Source organism: Grammomys surdaster, unplaced genomic scaffold (genome assembly GCF_004785775.1).
Source record: "Grammomys surdaster isolate TR1022 unplaced genomic scaffold, NIH_TR_1.0 271, whole genome shotgun sequence".
In the NCBI taxonomy this organism is placed as follows: domain Eukaryota; kingdom Metazoa; phylum Chordata; class Mammalia; order Rodentia; family Muridae; genus Grammomys; species Grammomys surdaster.
The window spans coordinates 10945132-10962088 of record NW_021604712.1 but is presented as its reverse complement, the minus strand read 5'-3'; the positions used below and the strand labels follow the sequence as shown (position 1 = coordinate 10962088).

The 16957-nt window shown below is 41.7% G+C and overlaps 1 protein-coding gene across 1 annotated transcript in view; it reads left to right on the top strand.

Annotated features, from left to right (window-relative positions):
* Positions 1 to 16957, top strand: part of Mtmr10 (myotubularin related protein 10) — a 48752-nt gene that overhangs the window by 24047 nt on the left and 7748 nt on the right. The window contains exons 8-13 of the mRNA XM_028776686.1: positions 3255 to 3342; positions 3422 to 3510; positions 4616 to 4746; positions 5841 to 5910; positions 6421 to 6491; positions 11726 to 11895. Coding sequence (XP_028632519.1) covers positions 3255 to 3342; positions 3422 to 3510; positions 4616 to 4746; positions 5841 to 5910; positions 6421 to 6491; positions 11726 to 11895 — 619 coding nt within the window. The remainder of the gene's footprint in view (positions 1 to 3254; positions 3343 to 3421; positions 3511 to 4615; positions 4747 to 5840; positions 5911 to 6420; positions 6492 to 11725; positions 11896 to 16957) is intronic.

The following is a 16957-nucleotide window of genomic DNA, read 5'->3' as shown; positions in this document are numbered from 1 at the left end:
ACACACACACACACACACACACACACACACACACACACACACGCCCCGGAAAAGACTTCTGTGAAGAATAATTCCACTTTACTTCCATTGATAAACTTGCCAGTTTTGGCTAATATCTGTTTTAAATGGGGTTTAAAAAAATTAAAGTTAAGGCTTTTGTGATATAAGTACACCATCCCATAGCAGTTAAAAGATGTTGACAGCAATTCTTTATTAGTGTCAGTAATCTAGTGAGCATTTGTTTGCAATTGTTTTACAACTCTCTTTTAAAGTTGTAAAGAAAATTTTACTCTAAATTTGAGTGATGTGTCCCATAGGCTTTTTAACATACAATGTTCTTGTCTTACCTTTATTAAACTTAGGTATTTACAGACAAAACTAGGTTGTTGTTCTATGGAATTTCCCACATTTTGGTATTACCAGTTTTATTTCTGTGGTATTCTTTATCATGTTCTTCTGCATCTTGAGGAGGAATTAGATCAAGCCTCCGTGTTTTTGCAAGAAAACACTGGGCATCTCTAGCTTGCTTGCTGTGTGTCTCCCCTCTCCCCATCCCTCTGCTCCCCACTCGGTCACTGTGTCTCAGTGTGTGTACTTAAGTGCTGACTGACTGACAGGCCCCAAGACTTGTCTGTCTGTTTAATCTGTCTAGTGTGAAGTTCCATTTTTTATGTCATGGTTTCAGTGTCCCAAGTAGTTTTCACGCAGTGGAGGACGGCTGTGTGTGTCTGCTGTCTCGTGAATGGTTACTGCTAGCTATATCCTACGTCTACCATCTGTCTACTTTCTATCACACTTTACTCCTTCAGCTCTGAGTACCATGAACTGTAGTTCAAGTAAAAAACCAAGATAAAATCACAGTTTAGAATAGTGAGCTGGTGGCCTAGAATTCTTTAAAAGTGACTAGGAATTTTTGTTTCTTTGGTTAACATAATTTAGTACTGGTTAAATTTTAAGAATACTTTGAGACCATTGAAGTCTTCATTGGATTACAGTCAGCTTTCTGGGGGCAAAATTGTGCTGCCCTGTTACTGGTTGGTGCTATCCAGGGACCTCCTCAGTGTACATGTCTGAGAAAGGTGCTTTGGATCATGTCTTCTTTCCTTTGGACTTCACCTTTCACTTTTCCAACATGGACCATTGTATGTCCTGAGAATCACATGGCACAGCCTGGCTAGGCCTGCCTCTGTCTGCCTGCTGGGCTGTGTGGGGCAAAGAAAAGAGGAGAGTGTTTCAAAGGGCAGTAAATTTTCCCACCAGTAACTGGTCTGGTAAGTGTCTGGGTGAGGAGGGTGGAAGAGGAAGACAAGGAGGGCCTTGAGCTTCTTTGTAGATCCACAGGCTGTCTTATGCAGTATTCTATTGTTGTGAAGAACCACCATGGTCAAGGCAACTCTTACTATAAGAGAAAGCATTTAATTAGGGCTGGCTTACAGTTTCAGAGGTTTAGTCTGTTATCAACATAGTGGGGAGCATGGCAGCATGTAGGCAGGTGCCAGACAGTAGCTTAGAGCTGCATCCTGATCTGTAGGCAGAGAAAGCAACACTGGCCCTCGTGTGGGCTCTTGAAACTTCAAAGCCCACCCCCCAGAGACACACTTTCCCCAATAAAGCCACACCTCCTAATCCTTTTCAAATAGTGTCCCTGATGACTAAATATTCACATATGGGCCTTTATGGGGGGGGTCACTTTTGTTCAAACTACTACACAGGGCTTTGGTTTTGTTAGGCTGGTATCTTTTTTTCCCACAGCCTATCAAGATGTGGATATACAGAGGAAGATGCTTCCTAGACACTGCATATGTGTTTGATAGTCATTCTAGGAAATACTTTAAATTATTCTGTATTTTTCTCATGATCAAAATGTAATTTTATGAGGACTGTGCACATCACACACATACACTGAGATGGTCAGGATTTTCAGTGCCTCACTTAGATGGATTCAGTGCCATCCAACTAAGTGGGGTGCACGTTAAGTGGAGATGAACGTGATTCATTCTGGATGAGGGCCACAGAACACATCACTGTGCCTCAAGTCCAGGACTTTTTCTTCCTTTTAGACAAGTCAGTTGTGGTGGGGTGTATGTGAGCATGTGGAGGCCAACAACTTCCTGTACCACTCCTCAGACTTTGTATACCATTTTATTTTGAGATGGAGTGTCTTAGTTGGTTAGGAGAGGCTGGCTGGCCAGTGAACTCCAGGAATCCACCTGCCTCTGCCTCCCTAGCCGTGGGATCCTAAGCAGCACCATCCATGCCAGCTTTGTCCATGGCTCTGGGAATCAAACTCAGGTCCTTGAGCTTCCGTGTTAGAAGCTTTACTGCCTGACTTTCTCTCAGCTCCTAAAATTAAGTTTTTAGTTTAAAAATAATGAGTTTCATAATGTCATTTTCTTACATATGTGCCATTATATTTTGTTCTGATTCATCCCCAGCTCCCATATTCCTCTCCAGTTTCTTCTGTCCCCCATGATGGTCTCTTTCCCCTAAGTCATATCCTCTTGCTTTCATGTTATGTACGTTCCATTACCTTTTCCCTCTTCCCCACTCCCTTAACATGTTTCACTCCCCTCATGGTCCCCTTCCTAGTTTTATGACCTTCACAAACATACACTCCTCATAAATTTAAATCTAGTTTGACATGAAAAAATGTATTTGTCCTTTTATGTTTAGCTTGTATCACTTAACAAAATGATTTTCGGCTCCATGCATTTTTCTACAAATGTCATGATTTCATTCTCCTTTGCTTTGCTGCTGAATAAAATTCTACTGTGTCTATGCATCACATTTTCATTATCTAGTCATCAGTGATGGGCAGTATCCTAGTTAGGGTTACTATTGTTGTGAGTACACACCATGACTGTAAACAACTTGGGAAGTAAGGCTTTATTTTGCAAGTACTTCCACATCACTATTCATCATTGAAGGAAGTCAGGAGAGGAACTCAAACAGAGCAGAAACCAGAAGGCAGAAATGGAGGCAGAGGCCGTGGATGAATGTGGCTTGCTGGCTTTCTCCTCATGGTTTACTCAGCCTTTCTTATAGCACCCAGAAGCACCATTCCAGGACTGGTACTGACCACAGTGGGCTGAGTCCTCCCACACCAATCTTTAATCAAGAAAATGCCCCACAAGTGTGGCTGCAGGCCAATCTGTGGCACAGTTTCTTAGTTGAGGTTCACTCTATTGTGACTAGAGTAGAGTGAACTTGGGTGAGCACAGGGCTCATGCATGGCCTGTCTCTCTTCCACCTAGCCTTCCAGAATACTTTGTTGTGCCAAGTTCACTAGCAGACCAAGACCTGAAGATCTTTTCCCCTTCTTTTGTTGGAAGAAGAATGCCAGTAAGTGACTTCTGTTGGATGTCATTGACGCTGGTGTCCAGTTTCTACCCAGTTAATGAGGATTCTGCTTGTCTCCTAGTTCTGGTGCTGGAGCCACTCTAACGGCAGTGCTCTTGTGCGGATGGCCCTCATCAAAGATGTGCTGCAGCAGAGGAAGATTGACCAGAGGTAATGGAGAAGGGTGTGTGTCTGTGTGCTTGGTATCCTAATCTAAAGCGGTAAGCCTCTTCCTAAATGGAAATAGTTGGCATCACCACATACTATATATGATTTGAAAAGAATGAATATAGTAAAATGATCTTTGTTTGATAAAACACTCATCTTTAACATTGAAAGTACAGTGATTTCCATTTTAGAAACTTCAGGATAAATTAAATTTCTTTCAATTTGCTGCATCTTGTTTAGGTCTATGAAGTCAGAGTAGCTTAGAAAATGGTTTTAATGGGTCTGCACATACAAGTTTGGCAATGTCTGCTAAAGTCAGCAGTAAGCTCCCTATCACAGGAGGAAGGTTCTCTAGGGTGCGCTCATAGCTGTAAGTTTACAGTTGACCAGCTCTCAATTCCCAGGATTCTCAGCTGCTGCCCTTGCTGGGACTGCATCTTCTACAGGCTGGTTCTAAGGCCTCTGCCTTGTTTTGATCTGTGTTCCTTTCTACAGAAGTTTACTGTCATCTGCGGCATTAGTAACCAACACATTGATATTATCTCTAGCTAGCTTGATGTCTTCAGTGTGGACACCTTCAAGGCCCTTTAAACTTTATATCTAAAACTGAACTTAAGGGTCTGGCCACCATGTCTTCCAGCCAGGTGCCTTTGTGTTCCTCCCTTTTGTCCATCTGTAACCCCTCATGATTTTGACACTTAGTTTTCCAGAAACATTATACACCCACATACTGCCACGCCAGCTTCGCTCCATGTATGTTACTGGTGCCATGTCACATTTCCTGGGCTCCAGCCAAATGAAAATTACCTGGTCTTTTCACTCTCCCAACAGAGCTCTTCCCTCCCAGGTCACCTTCTTCAGGCTTCTCCATGAACACTCTTCACCCCACTGACTAGGCCTCTCTACCTCTCAGTTCTGAGGCACCTTATATGTAAATCCATTGGATTTATGGGTGATGGCCATTCAATTACTGGCTGTCACCATCACTAGGCCCCACAGGCCGACGCTGTTGTATGATTATCACAGGAAGTATAAAATACTTCTAGATGTAAATATCCACTGTTGAAGAGATGGATGAACAGATACTAAAGGACCTTGTCTTCACTAGGATTTGCAATGCCATAACTAAAAGTCATCCACAGAGAAGTGATGTGTACAAGTCAGATCTGGATAAGACTTTGCCCAATATCCAAGAAATACAAGCAGCATTTGTAAAACTTAAGCAACTGTGTGTAAACGGTAATGACATTTTTATTTTTATTTTGTGCCTATGTATAATGAATGGGAATAAAGAATTGTGTCAGAACAATCAGGAAAAGTGATGTTTCTTAAAAATATAGTAGATACATCTAAAGAGAGACTCAATCTCTAGAAAATGATGAAGTCTAAACGTCTCTTGGTTTTAGAGAGAAAAAAAACCAAACCTGTTAAATTTTCCCCAAATCATGAAAGATACAGATTACCTTAAAGAAAGCATTTGCTCAGTAGACAGGTATAACTGAGATTCCAGTACAGAAGCTTAGATTTCAAGCTTAGTCACTCAGCTTAGCATGTATTGTATATGTGACCGTAGAGTTCTGTCTAGTAGACTCTGATGGTTACACTTTGCTCTGAGAAGGATGTCTCATGAAAGCATCTTTGGATGAGAAGCCCTGTGCCTCCTGGGCATGAGAACTGGCTTTGTGGCAAGTCTCGGATGATGACTAGGCATTGTTAGGGTAGGAGATCTTAGCAACGTGTGTCCTTGAGTGGCTATGTACACCCTGGGCTGGGCAGTGGTTGGTCCCAGGGCTACATGCACACAGAGCCAACATTGGCAGCTGTGAAGGTGAAGAGACATGGGGAAGATGGGACCTGGGGTGGCAGTGCTGCCAAGTGGGATCTAGTCTATGTACCACTTTCTGTGGAGCCAGGACTCACTATCCCTCAGGACACAGAGTTAGCTGTAGCTGGACTTACCAGGATTCCTTGAAAAAGCCAGAGGGTAGAAGACAAGACCCAATGAAATTCTTTCTTTTGCCTCAATGTAGAACTGTAGCATGTCATTTTGGTACAATGGCCTATGTCTATGACCCCAGCATTTGAGAAGGTGAAGGAAGAGGACCCAGAGTTTTGAGTCCAGTCTGAGCTTCATGGCAAGGCACTGTCTTTAAAAAAACAAAACAAAACAAACAAAAAACCAAGAATTATAAGCACGTCTTCCTAAATGCTTACTATTGTAAAAGTGTGTGCTCTTTCCTCAAAGCTAACTGTTTAATATGTATGGGATATTGCTTAACTCTGATGATGATTATGTAAAGCTAGGCTTAACAGCATTGTTGTATGTAATGCAGAGCCTTTTGAAGAAACTGAAGAGAAATGGTTGTCTTCACTGGAAAGTACTCGGTGGTTAGAATACGTCAGGTAGGTCGACTTTTCTTTTTTAACTTTTTATTTTAAAATAACTATAGGCTCACATGAAGTAAAAGATAGTAGAGCGAGCCACATGCCCTTCACCTCAGGGCAGCATCCAACCAGCCAGTCAGCCTTGCTATCATCTGTAGATTTCATTAGTGGCCACCCTATCATACTTCAGTCTTCTCCACAGTCTTCCCGGTGATCCCTGCCCTCTGACAACCGCTACTTCATCATCACCTCCAGAGCTCTGTTTCCTGAACATTATGTAAACCAGTCTCTGTTTTGTAATATATGATTGATGGATTTCCCTGAAATTATTCCCTATGTATCATTCCATTAATACCAGAGAACTTCATAAAAGTTGAAAGTGTGTATATATAGTGGATGATGAGTTTTGCTTGATTTTAAGCACTTTTAAAATGTATTTGTGCAAGTAGACAAGAAGTCGCAGCAGGCAAAAGCATGTGTATATGGTAGGAGTTTGACATCTAACAGTTTTTCCTTCTTTCTCTTCAGGACTTTCCTTAAACACTCAGCAGAACTTGTGTACATTCTTGAAAGCCAGCGTCTTTCTGTAGTCTTGCAAGGTAATTAAAATAGTTCCTGAGGATACTACAGGAGCCCACTGTGGCTTCTGACTGTTCACGGTAACGTAAGCCTTAGCTGTCTCTTCTTTCCCAGTGCTGCAGTTCCACCCGGCACACTGCCGATTTTGACTGTATCCTGCCACACACTGTATCTGGCACACTGTATCGGCTCAGAGCCTGCTGGCTGACTGGAAAGGCAGACTCTCCCACTTAGTACATCCTTCCTCTTTTCTGGGAGGGTAGGTCCTGTCCTTAACTGATACTTGATGCTAATTTGGCCAAGACATCCTCTCTAATCTTGCTATTTCTTACTCATATTAAATTGTGACCCTAAAAAGTAATGTGAAATTAAGAATTCAAGTGAAATAGCCAATGATTTTTCCCCTCTTTATCACTGAGTGCTCTCATCTTATTGGGAATGAGCCCTGGTTTCTCCATGCTGCACATAAGGCTTTGGGAGTACTGAGCCTGTATCAATAACACTTAAGTGTGGTTTAATCCCAGCACTTGGGAGGCAGAGGCAGGCGGATTTCTGAGTTCGAGGCCAGCCTGGTCTACAGAGTGAGTTCCAGGACAGCCAGGGCTACACAGAGAAACCCTGTCTCAAAAAACCAAAAAAAAAAAAAAAAAAAGAAAAGAAAAAAGAAAAAAAGAAATGGAAAAAAAAAGTGTGGTTTAAACCATTAGTTGGGGTATGATGCACATTGAGCTACTGATAACTTAGTAAATAGAAAGGTATTTTGTTTGTATTTGTGGTCACAAAAATGAAGTGTCACTTAGGAGATCTGAGGAAACCCCTGAATGTTGGTTTTTGCCTTTCACTTTGGACAGGGCTTCTTTTCTAACTGGCCCGCAGGCTTCCGAACACTGCTGTTTCTGACTTATCTTTCAGCAGGGGAGCACAGGAATTACAGATGTTTTACTACTACTCTATCTGGCTTTTATATGGGTTCCAACAATATGAGCTCATATTATTTGGTCTGTACAGCAAGACCCTTGCCCACTGAACCATCTCCCCAGCCCCCACTGATAGAATTTTTCATCATTCCAAAGGTTGTTTTGTTTTGTCTCACTATATTATTTTGACTGGTTTGAAACTTGCTGTGTAGACTAGGCTGGTCTTGAACTCACAGAGATCTGCGTGTGTCTTAGCACCAAATCAGTAGACTACTGTCTCTGTAAATATGCCTTTCCTAGATAGTTTATATCATTGGAATTACACAGTATGTAGTCTTTTATTTATGACTTAATTTATCTAACAAGTGTTTATGAGGTTCATTTATGTCATATGTATGATGGACATTAGGTTGTTTCTATATGGGGACCTTTACAGAGTGTGCTGCTTGGAATAATCACACAAATGTGTGGATGGTATTATGCTGTTGAGTTACATGGCATGTCCATCTTGTTAAGAGACAGGCAAACTAAGCTCTAAAGTGGGGATCACAATTTGTGCTGAGTCAGGTGCAGCCGCTCATCCCCAATAGCCAGTAAAGACCAAATTAAAAGTGGAAAGTCGGAAAAGGAGACTTATTCAGTGTGACCATATTGGGAAGAGGGACAGAGTGATCCAGCAAAAGCCCCTCAAGTCCATCTGACTGAGTCCTGAAGTGAGATCAGTGTTTAAACAGAGGATGTGCACAGCTAAACAGTTCAGTTAAGGTGTGCTCCCACCCAGCACTGACCCAGCACGGTCTGGGCCTCAGTCTCATCCTGTAAGGTGTCTGACAGTTGTTAGAGCTCTGTGAAGTCTCTTCCTGGGAAACAAGCTCACCGTCTCTGACTAACACCTTTTCCTCCCCTAGCACAAGATTTCTGGGAATTCCCATTTCTTTGGGGTCTGGTAATCAGATCTCGAGACACAAGTGTCTCTTTAGAATATCTTCATCTGCCAGACTAGTTCCAGCTGGACCACATTTTCCTTCTCAGCATGGATGAGGATACTGACTCAGCCACATCCTTACCAGCTCTGTGGTCTAGCTTGCCACCACTCGGGCACAGGTGAAGTGGTGCAGTTCATTGTTTTTCCTTTACATTTCTCTATGGTGCTTCGTCTTTCTGTTGAGTTCTAAGACTTACGTATGTATTCTGGATGTAAGCTCTTAATCCTACATGATTCATGAACACTTTCTCCTACAGTATCCTGTCTGTTCATTCTTTTGTCTTTTGAAACACTAATTTAAAATTTTTTGAATTATATCTCCATTTTTAATGGATCATATATTTAGTTATCATATTTAAGAACTATTTGCCCAATCAAGGTCACAGAGAGGGATATTTCCTGTGTCTTATTTTATAGAATGTTTATAGTTTTAGCTCTCAGAATTTAGTCCTTTGATCTATTTTGAATGAATTTGTGTGTGTATGTGTGTGTGTGTGTGTGTGTGTGTGTATGTGTGTGTGACAGAGAAGGTAAGAGGTTGAATTGAATTATCTCTTTTATGTGGATATTTTGTGGATCCTTTGTTAAAATACTTTTATTTCTCCATTAAATTGCCTTGGTGCATTTATGAAAATCACTGAGTATAAATGGCAAAAGTTTATTTTTAACTATTTTACTCCATTGAGCTGATGTCAGTTCTTTATGCTACTACCACATTATCTTAAGTGCTGTAGTGGTCAGTAAGCTTTAAAATTGAGACATTTACACAGATTTGTCTTTGAAACTTTTCCTACCACTCTGGGTTATTTATATTTCCATGTAATTTCTAGTGTTAAAAAAAAGGCCTACTGGAGTGTGTATATGACTATGTCGGTCCATAGACCAGTTTAGAGAGAATGACATCTTTATGGAGTCTGCCAACCCATGAAGTGATGCCGCCCCATTTCCTCTGATCTTCCTTCACTTGTTAGCAGTGCTTACAGGTTTTACTGCACAAGATTTATACGTATTAAATCTCTTGAATATCTTTAAGGTATTCTTACATGTTTCTGTGATGACAGTGTTTTCTTAACTGCATTTTCAGGTCTACTGTATACTCATTGTTTTATATAGAGAGTTCTTGTGATCGTACTCTTTTACTCTCGTAGTTATTTCCTGGACTCCTTAAATTTTTTTTCTTGCATGTATGTGCTGTATTATGTGCATGATCATGTGTGTAGAGGCCAGAGATCAACATTAAATGTCACTGACAATCATTCTCTACCTCCTTTTTGACATAGTGTCTTTCATTGAACCTGCAGCTCATAGATTTGGTTAGGCTGGTTAGCCAGTGAGATCCAGGGATCCACCTATTCCTACCTACCCAGCACTGGGCTTATAGACACTCACTCAGCTTTTTATGTGGGTGCTGTGGATCTGAATTCAAATCCTCATCTGTGCATGGCAAGCATTTTACTAACTGGGCCATCCCTCTCTCCCTCATCCTGATCTTTAACATACAGGGATTATAATTACTCACAAGTACAGTTTTTAATCTCTTTGATACTGTTGCCATTTATTTCTTTTCCTTTGTCTAGTTGTTCTGACTCAGTTTCTAGTACAGCATGCTGTAGAAGCATTGATGGTAGACATCTTTGTCTCATTTCTGATTTTAGGGGAAAGCATTCAGTCTTCTACCATAATGCATGATATGAGTTGTAGGGATTGGGAGAAGTTTGCTAGGAGTTTTTTTTTTTTAAATTAAGAATAAATATAGAAGTATATCAGATGGTAGTTTGCCTCTGGATAATACTGTTAAATTTTATTTTATAAATATACTATGTTATTTTGTCAAATGGTAAAGCAATTCACCCTCCAGGGAAAAGTTCCTGGATTTCCATAGTAATTTGTCTGATTAACATTTTATTAATGAGAATTACATTGGTATTTGCAAAGGCTGTCAGTTGATAGTTTTCTCATCATTTTACCTGGTTTTGATATGAAGGTAATTCTAAATTCATTTAAAAAAGACAATAGCTGCATGACAAGATCTACAACTGTGATGCTAGCACTGGGGACACAGATACAGGAGACTCATTGCCACCCTTGGCTTTATTGCAAATTTGAGGCCTGTATGGGTTACGCTGACACCTTGTCTAAAAAAAATGAAAGATCTGAGAAGAAAAGGAATATAGGTATGAAGGGCAGTAAGGAAGTACTTGCTACCTTTTCACGTGATGGAGACAGTTCCACCCCATTATTCACTTCTGAGTCATCGGCATGGGAAGGACTTTGTCTCTGGAGATGCAGTATGTGGGCTGTCGTCTTTAGTCTGTTTGTTTCTTTCTGTAGCCCTGACTGTCCTGGAACCACTCTGTAGACCAGGCTTGCCTCAAACTCATAGAGATTCACCTGTCTCTGCCTCCTGAGAGCTGGGATTAAAGACATGTGCCACTACCACCCAGTGAAAGATTGTGTTTTATTTAATGTCCTTGACAAAACAGTAGTAGAATGCATTCTAGAAATATGTTCTACCACAAACTATTGAGAAGTAAAGTGTGAGCAAAGTGTCCCTGCTGTTGGGACCCTTTCCCTCATACTGGGTTGCCTCGGGGCAGCCTTAATATGAGGGGAGGTGCCTAGTCCCACTGCAACTTGATATGTCATGTCTGATTGATATCCCTGGAGGCCTGACCTTTTCTGAAAGGAAAGGAGGAATGGATGACGGCAGGAGGGGTGGCCAGGACAGGAGGATAGAGGGAAACTGTGGTTGGGATGTAATAGATGAGAGAAGAATAAATAAAAGAAGAAAAAGCGTGAGCAGTGACTGCTGTGATCTGCCAATAGTGACATATGAAAGTCTATCTTCTACTGAGCTCCACGGTCAGTGCTTCAGTGTGTAATGACATCTTCAGTGTAGTGCAATGAATTAGGATAAAAGACTGTAATTTTTTTTTCTTACTGATGACTTGCTTTAATTCTTTTGGCTCGAGCCAGGTGGTGGTGGCACATGCCTTTAATCCCAGCACTTGGGAGGCAGAGGCAGGCGGATTTCTGAGTTTGAGGCCAGCCTGGTCTACAGAGTGAGTTCCAGGACAGCCAGGGCTACACAGAGAAACCCTGTCTCGAAAAACCAAAAATAAATAAATAAATAAATAAATAAATAATTCTTTTGGCTCATATAGATCTCCTATAAAAATAGAACATAAATTGTAAAAAAAAATTAAGTTTATTATATTTGAGAGTTACTGGAATCCACTAAAATTTTCTTATGTAGACTATTTTGAAGGCAATGTAAGTATAGAATGTTGAATTACCTAACTTACAGTCAGGATTTCTCTTGGTTATCATTTTCTTTCCCTTTTGTTGACAGAGGAGGAAGGCAGAGACTTGAGTTGTCTGGTAGCTTCTCTCGTTCAAGTGATGATGGATCCATACTTCAGAACAATTACTGGGTTCCAGAGTCTGATACAAAAGGAGTGGGTCATGGCAGGATACCAGTTCCTAGACAGATGCAACCACTTGAAGAGGTCAGAGAAAGAGGTAACTAGTCCTGCTGCTTTCCTAGAGCTTTTCAAAAGTATATTTGTGTGTGTGTGGGGGGTGGTGGGGTGGGATGATTAGTTTTATGAAAGATAGTGTGGCAAGGGGGTACCTGTCAGGCTCATGCCAAGGTATGCCCCTGAGAAATTACACCATGCAACAGATCTGGTATAAGGGGGTTTATTGGGAGAAGGAAGGGGGAGTGAGGGCCTAGAGAAGGGATAGAGGCAGACAGATGGGAGCAGAGCCATGAGGGCAGAGAAGAGGATGGGGCACAGAGAAGGACAGAAAGGGGGGAGGGGAGAGAGAGAAAAGCTGGGAACAGAGAGATTGGGGGCTGGAGTGCCTGGCAGTCCTTTTATGGGAAGCCTGCCACCTGGTGCCCCTGGTGGTGGCAGCAAGTGATGTAAGCCCTGGGAGGAGCCTGGTGGAATCACCTGTAAGCTAACAATTAGGGCATGTCAGAACATGCCTGTGGAGGTCAGAGGACAACTTTAAGAACTCAGCTCTCTTTCATCATGAGACTTTGGGGTCAAACTCAGGTCTTCATGTGGTAAGTGCTGTTACCCACTGAGCCATTTCATAGACCCCAAACTAACACCTTTCAAATAGTATGAGATAAATTTTTACCATTGTGAATATAACAATGGCCTCTTCAATTTTTCAGTATTGATTTAACACATCTTAGCTTTGTTAAAGGCTAACTAAAAGGTCACGACACAGCTTGGGACAGATCATAGCAGACTAGACGGATCCATGAGGGGAGGTTTATTAAGAGAGAGGGAGAGCGGGAGGAGAGAGAGAGGAGTAGAGAGGGTAGAGGCCGGCCATGACCACGTGGAGAGAGGGGGAAGGGGAGAGGGGAGGGGAGACAGCAACCTGCAGGTGCGGGGTCTGGAGGGCAAGAGAGAGAGAAGGGGCCAAGCAGCCCCTTTTATAGTGGGCAGGGTTACCTGGCTGTTGCCAGGTAACTGTGGAGGTGGAGTTTAACAGATTACTAACACTAACACTAATAGATTGGAATCCAAATTGATGTAGAATATTACCATGGAGAACCCCCAACCTCTGCATCTTAGAGAATACAGCCAAAGCAACTTCGCTCCAAGCCAGTTGCCTGTGGGGTGTGTTGCAGTTTGTTTCCTTATTCCTGTGCCTTAAACATGGGTTGGGTGGAGTGTTTGGCTGCCAAGCTGCACTTGCTGCCCAGTTGTCAGAAAATCAAAACCTAGTTTGTCTGGTCCTTCAGTATTTCAACTGAAAGAACACATGGTCAGTGTTCCCACTCAATCCTAATGTAGAAGCACAAGAAACAAGAAAAAGCAAAGCAACATGACTAAAAAGGGACCCCTAGATATCATGATACAGCTTTAAAGAGTATGTGTGCGCGTGTGTAGTTTCTGTAGCAGCTGGGAAAGGGCATTAGACTCTCCTGGAACTGGAGTTCCAGGTGACTGTGAAGCCACCTGATGTTGGTACAGGGAATTAAACGTGAGTCCTCTACTAGAATAGTGTTTGCTTCTCTGTTTCTGTGATAAATACCGTAACCAAAAGCAACTTGGGGAGGAAAGGGTTTATTTCGCCTTATACTTCTAAAGGACGGTTGGTCACTGAGGAAAGTCAAGGCAGAAACTATGGAGGAATGCTGCCTATTGGCTTGCTTCCGTGGTTTGCTCAGCTTGCTCTCTTATATAACACAGGGTCACCTGCCTGTGGGTGAGATTATCCACAGTGGGCTGAGCTCTCCTACGATGGAAATTAATTTAAAAATGTTCCACGGACATCCCCAGAGGCCAGTCTAATGGAGGCAGTTTCTGAATGCGGTTCTCCCTTCCCAAGATGACAAAAACTAACCAGTATAAGCAGCAGATGCTTTTAATCACTAGATTATCACTCTAGCCCCACAGTAATACAGTTTCTAATACTAAATGTATAGAAAAATAAAAGACTATTGAAGGTTGCAGAACAGAAACTTGAACAAAATGCCCCTCCATACAGAAAAACAAACAAAACTATGAACCTAGGTTATTGATATCAGCAAAGTTTATGCTTCATAATCAAAAGAGAAATAAAGACCTTTCATTATAAACTTAATTTATTAAGTTAATTAAAATTCATTAAGCAGTCACTGCTAAGGGCACTGAAAGGAATTCTACACACTGAAGAGGACAAGAAACACAACCAGCAAACAATATGTCTCTCTAGAAGATTTGACAAACAGATAAGACTGGATCAAGAATTAGCACAAATGACAGGAGCTAGTTCATATTTATGAATAGTAACTCTAACCCTTCAAGATTTCAAGTCTCTAACTGAAAGACATAATCAGAGTGTTGGATTAAAAACCAAGACCCAAGGATTTGCCAGCTGCAATAAATATACCTCACAGGCAGTAAAAGGATAGGAAAAGATACTTCAAGCAAATCAAATCTTTAAGGAAGCAGGACTAGCCATATTGACACACAACACAGCAGACTTCAAAATTAGTTAGGAGACATAAAATCACTTCATTCATAAAGTGAACAACTCATAAAAATGCTTAACAGTTATAAACGTACATGTATCAGATTCTGGAGTTACACAAAGCCAACAACAGTACTGGACATAAAGGCTGACCCCAATACAACAATTATGGATGACATAACCCTTTGTTACAGCATTAATATAAAAATGGCTTTAGGTTTGTATGTTTGAACACTTGGTCCCTGAACAACAGGTTATTTTTATTTTTTATATTTTTATGTTTTTATAGACCCTTTATGAGGTAGAGCCTGACTTGAAAGGTGAGTCACTAGGGTGGGCCTTGAGGTTCTTAACCTGACTACCTCTTGCCCTCTACTTCCTGGTCCATGGGATAAGCCACTGCCCAGCTTGTACTGTGGAACCAGCCACTCGGGTGCCATCCTCCCTACCATAATGCATTTTACTCCTTCAAAACACCAACCCAAATCAATCTCCTGTAGGTTGCCTTCTTGTCAGGTATTTGTCACAGCAATGGGAAAATTAAGAAACAGAAATTTGATAGCAATCTGTGGAGCCATTACTGGTATTACCTGACTGAATTTTTAGGCCTTTGGAGCTGGTGCCAGAGGAATATTGAAGTCTTTGGAGCTTCAGTATAACACAGCCCTAGAACTCTCTAGACACAACCTGATGGGCCATTCTAGTGTGAGTGGGAAAGACAATAGTGTGGAAACATGGAGAGGGAAGGGCATGCTCAGGGCTTCAAAGGGGATCAAGGACTAGCCGCCATTCATGTCTGTCAGACAGTCTAGTAGTACTATACTCCAGTCCTGAGAACCTGAATAAGGCAGAGCTCAAAAGAGATAGGCTATTTCCTTTGGCAGGAAAATGTCAAGACAGCAGACCATTCAGGCTCAGAATGATTATTGTACACTTTGTTTACACAGATTTACAGTGAGAAGGAGCAGAGACTGGAGTGAGATACTAAAAACATACTGGCAAGGGAAGGGGGTGTGTATCTGGTTAAAGCTGTAAACAGAAGTGTGCAATTTGATGAGGAAAAGAACTTGAGCCAGATTAAAGTTGGTGACAGGTCACCACTGAATGGCTATGATGCATAGAAAGACTAAGGTCATGAAGGAGAAACCTTGATCTTCAAAAGCAGTAAGCCAGGTGCTTTGGGGGCAAGGCTCACCCGGTGCAAATGTATTTCAAAGGACTGAGCTTCAGAGTACCTGGCTGGCATATCGCAGCCAGGAAAGTGCTTTAGTACTAACACTGAAATACCCAATTTGCAGCTGTGGTCCAAGGGATCCAAGCAACACCTTGAGCTGTCAGTGAGCCTGACATTGGACACATGGTGGTCATAGTTTGTAGGCATGCAAAATGCAACAGTGGGAAAGGGCTGTTACAAATAAAATCAACAAAAACTGTATCAAGCTGTACCAAGGTCAGGCTGAAAACCTTCCTGGCACTTGGAACTTATGACAGGCCATGTGTTCTCAGACGGGCTTCTGTAGCCCAGCCTCCAGCACTGGTGCCTTTATATATATGGCCTCTCTCTTGGGTCACTTCCATCCAATGCTTGCAATTTGTTGGCATCTTCAGTATTTTGGGGTACCCACCTCAAGTTAGGTATCACCTTCACAGATTCAAGTATAGTACGCCTAGGCGTCCACACAGGAAACCCATCTCTGTTACATGGTTTTTTGTTGTTGTTGTTTCGTTTTTATTTTTTTGTGTGTGTTTTGCTTAGCTCCATTCCTGCCTTTTGAGTGGGAATGTTTACTCTATACCAGTCTATGTTGGAGATAACTTATTCTTCAATTTTATAGGGGCTCCCCAATAAAACTTTACTTTGAGCCTCAGAAGAGATAGGGCTTTAAACTTTCAAATAATGTTAGGGCTGTAGGGCAAGGGGACTTAGAGAGCTGGACTAAATGCATTTTGCATTGAGCTGGTCATGAACCTGTGGGGTCCACTGGCAGAGTGTTGTGATTTGAAAGTGAGTGTTTCCCATAGACTCACATATTTGCACACTTGCTCCAGCTGTCCTGCTGGTTTGGAAGGATTTGGAAGCTATAGGAGCCGGATCCTTACTATAGGAAATGACTTGCAGTGTTAGACTTTGTTGTTCATAGCCTGGTACTGCCTCCTGTCTGCTCCATTTCCTGATCCTTGTAGATACATGCTAGCATCTGCCACAGCTGTCACCCCTATCTGCTATCATGCTTTCCCACCATGTACAAGATACCTTCAAACTGTGAGCCAAAATAAACCTTTCCTTCTCGTCAGGTGTTTGAGTTCAGTGATGAGAAAAAGCTTTGCTAGAAGTACCATGACGCCTAACCTCAAATCATACTGTAGAGCAGAGCTGACAAAACCAGCATAGGGCTGCCACAAAGGGAAAGAAAAGAAAAGAAAAGAAAAGAAAAGAAAAGAAAAGAAAAGAAAAGAAAAGAAAAGAAAAGAAAAGAAAAGAAAAGAAAAGAAAGTAGCAGTGTACTGAGAGATTAGTCCATGCAATTGCAGCTATGTGATTTTCAGAAGTACAGAAAATATACATTGAAATTAAATATACATTGACTCTTTAATAAGCAGT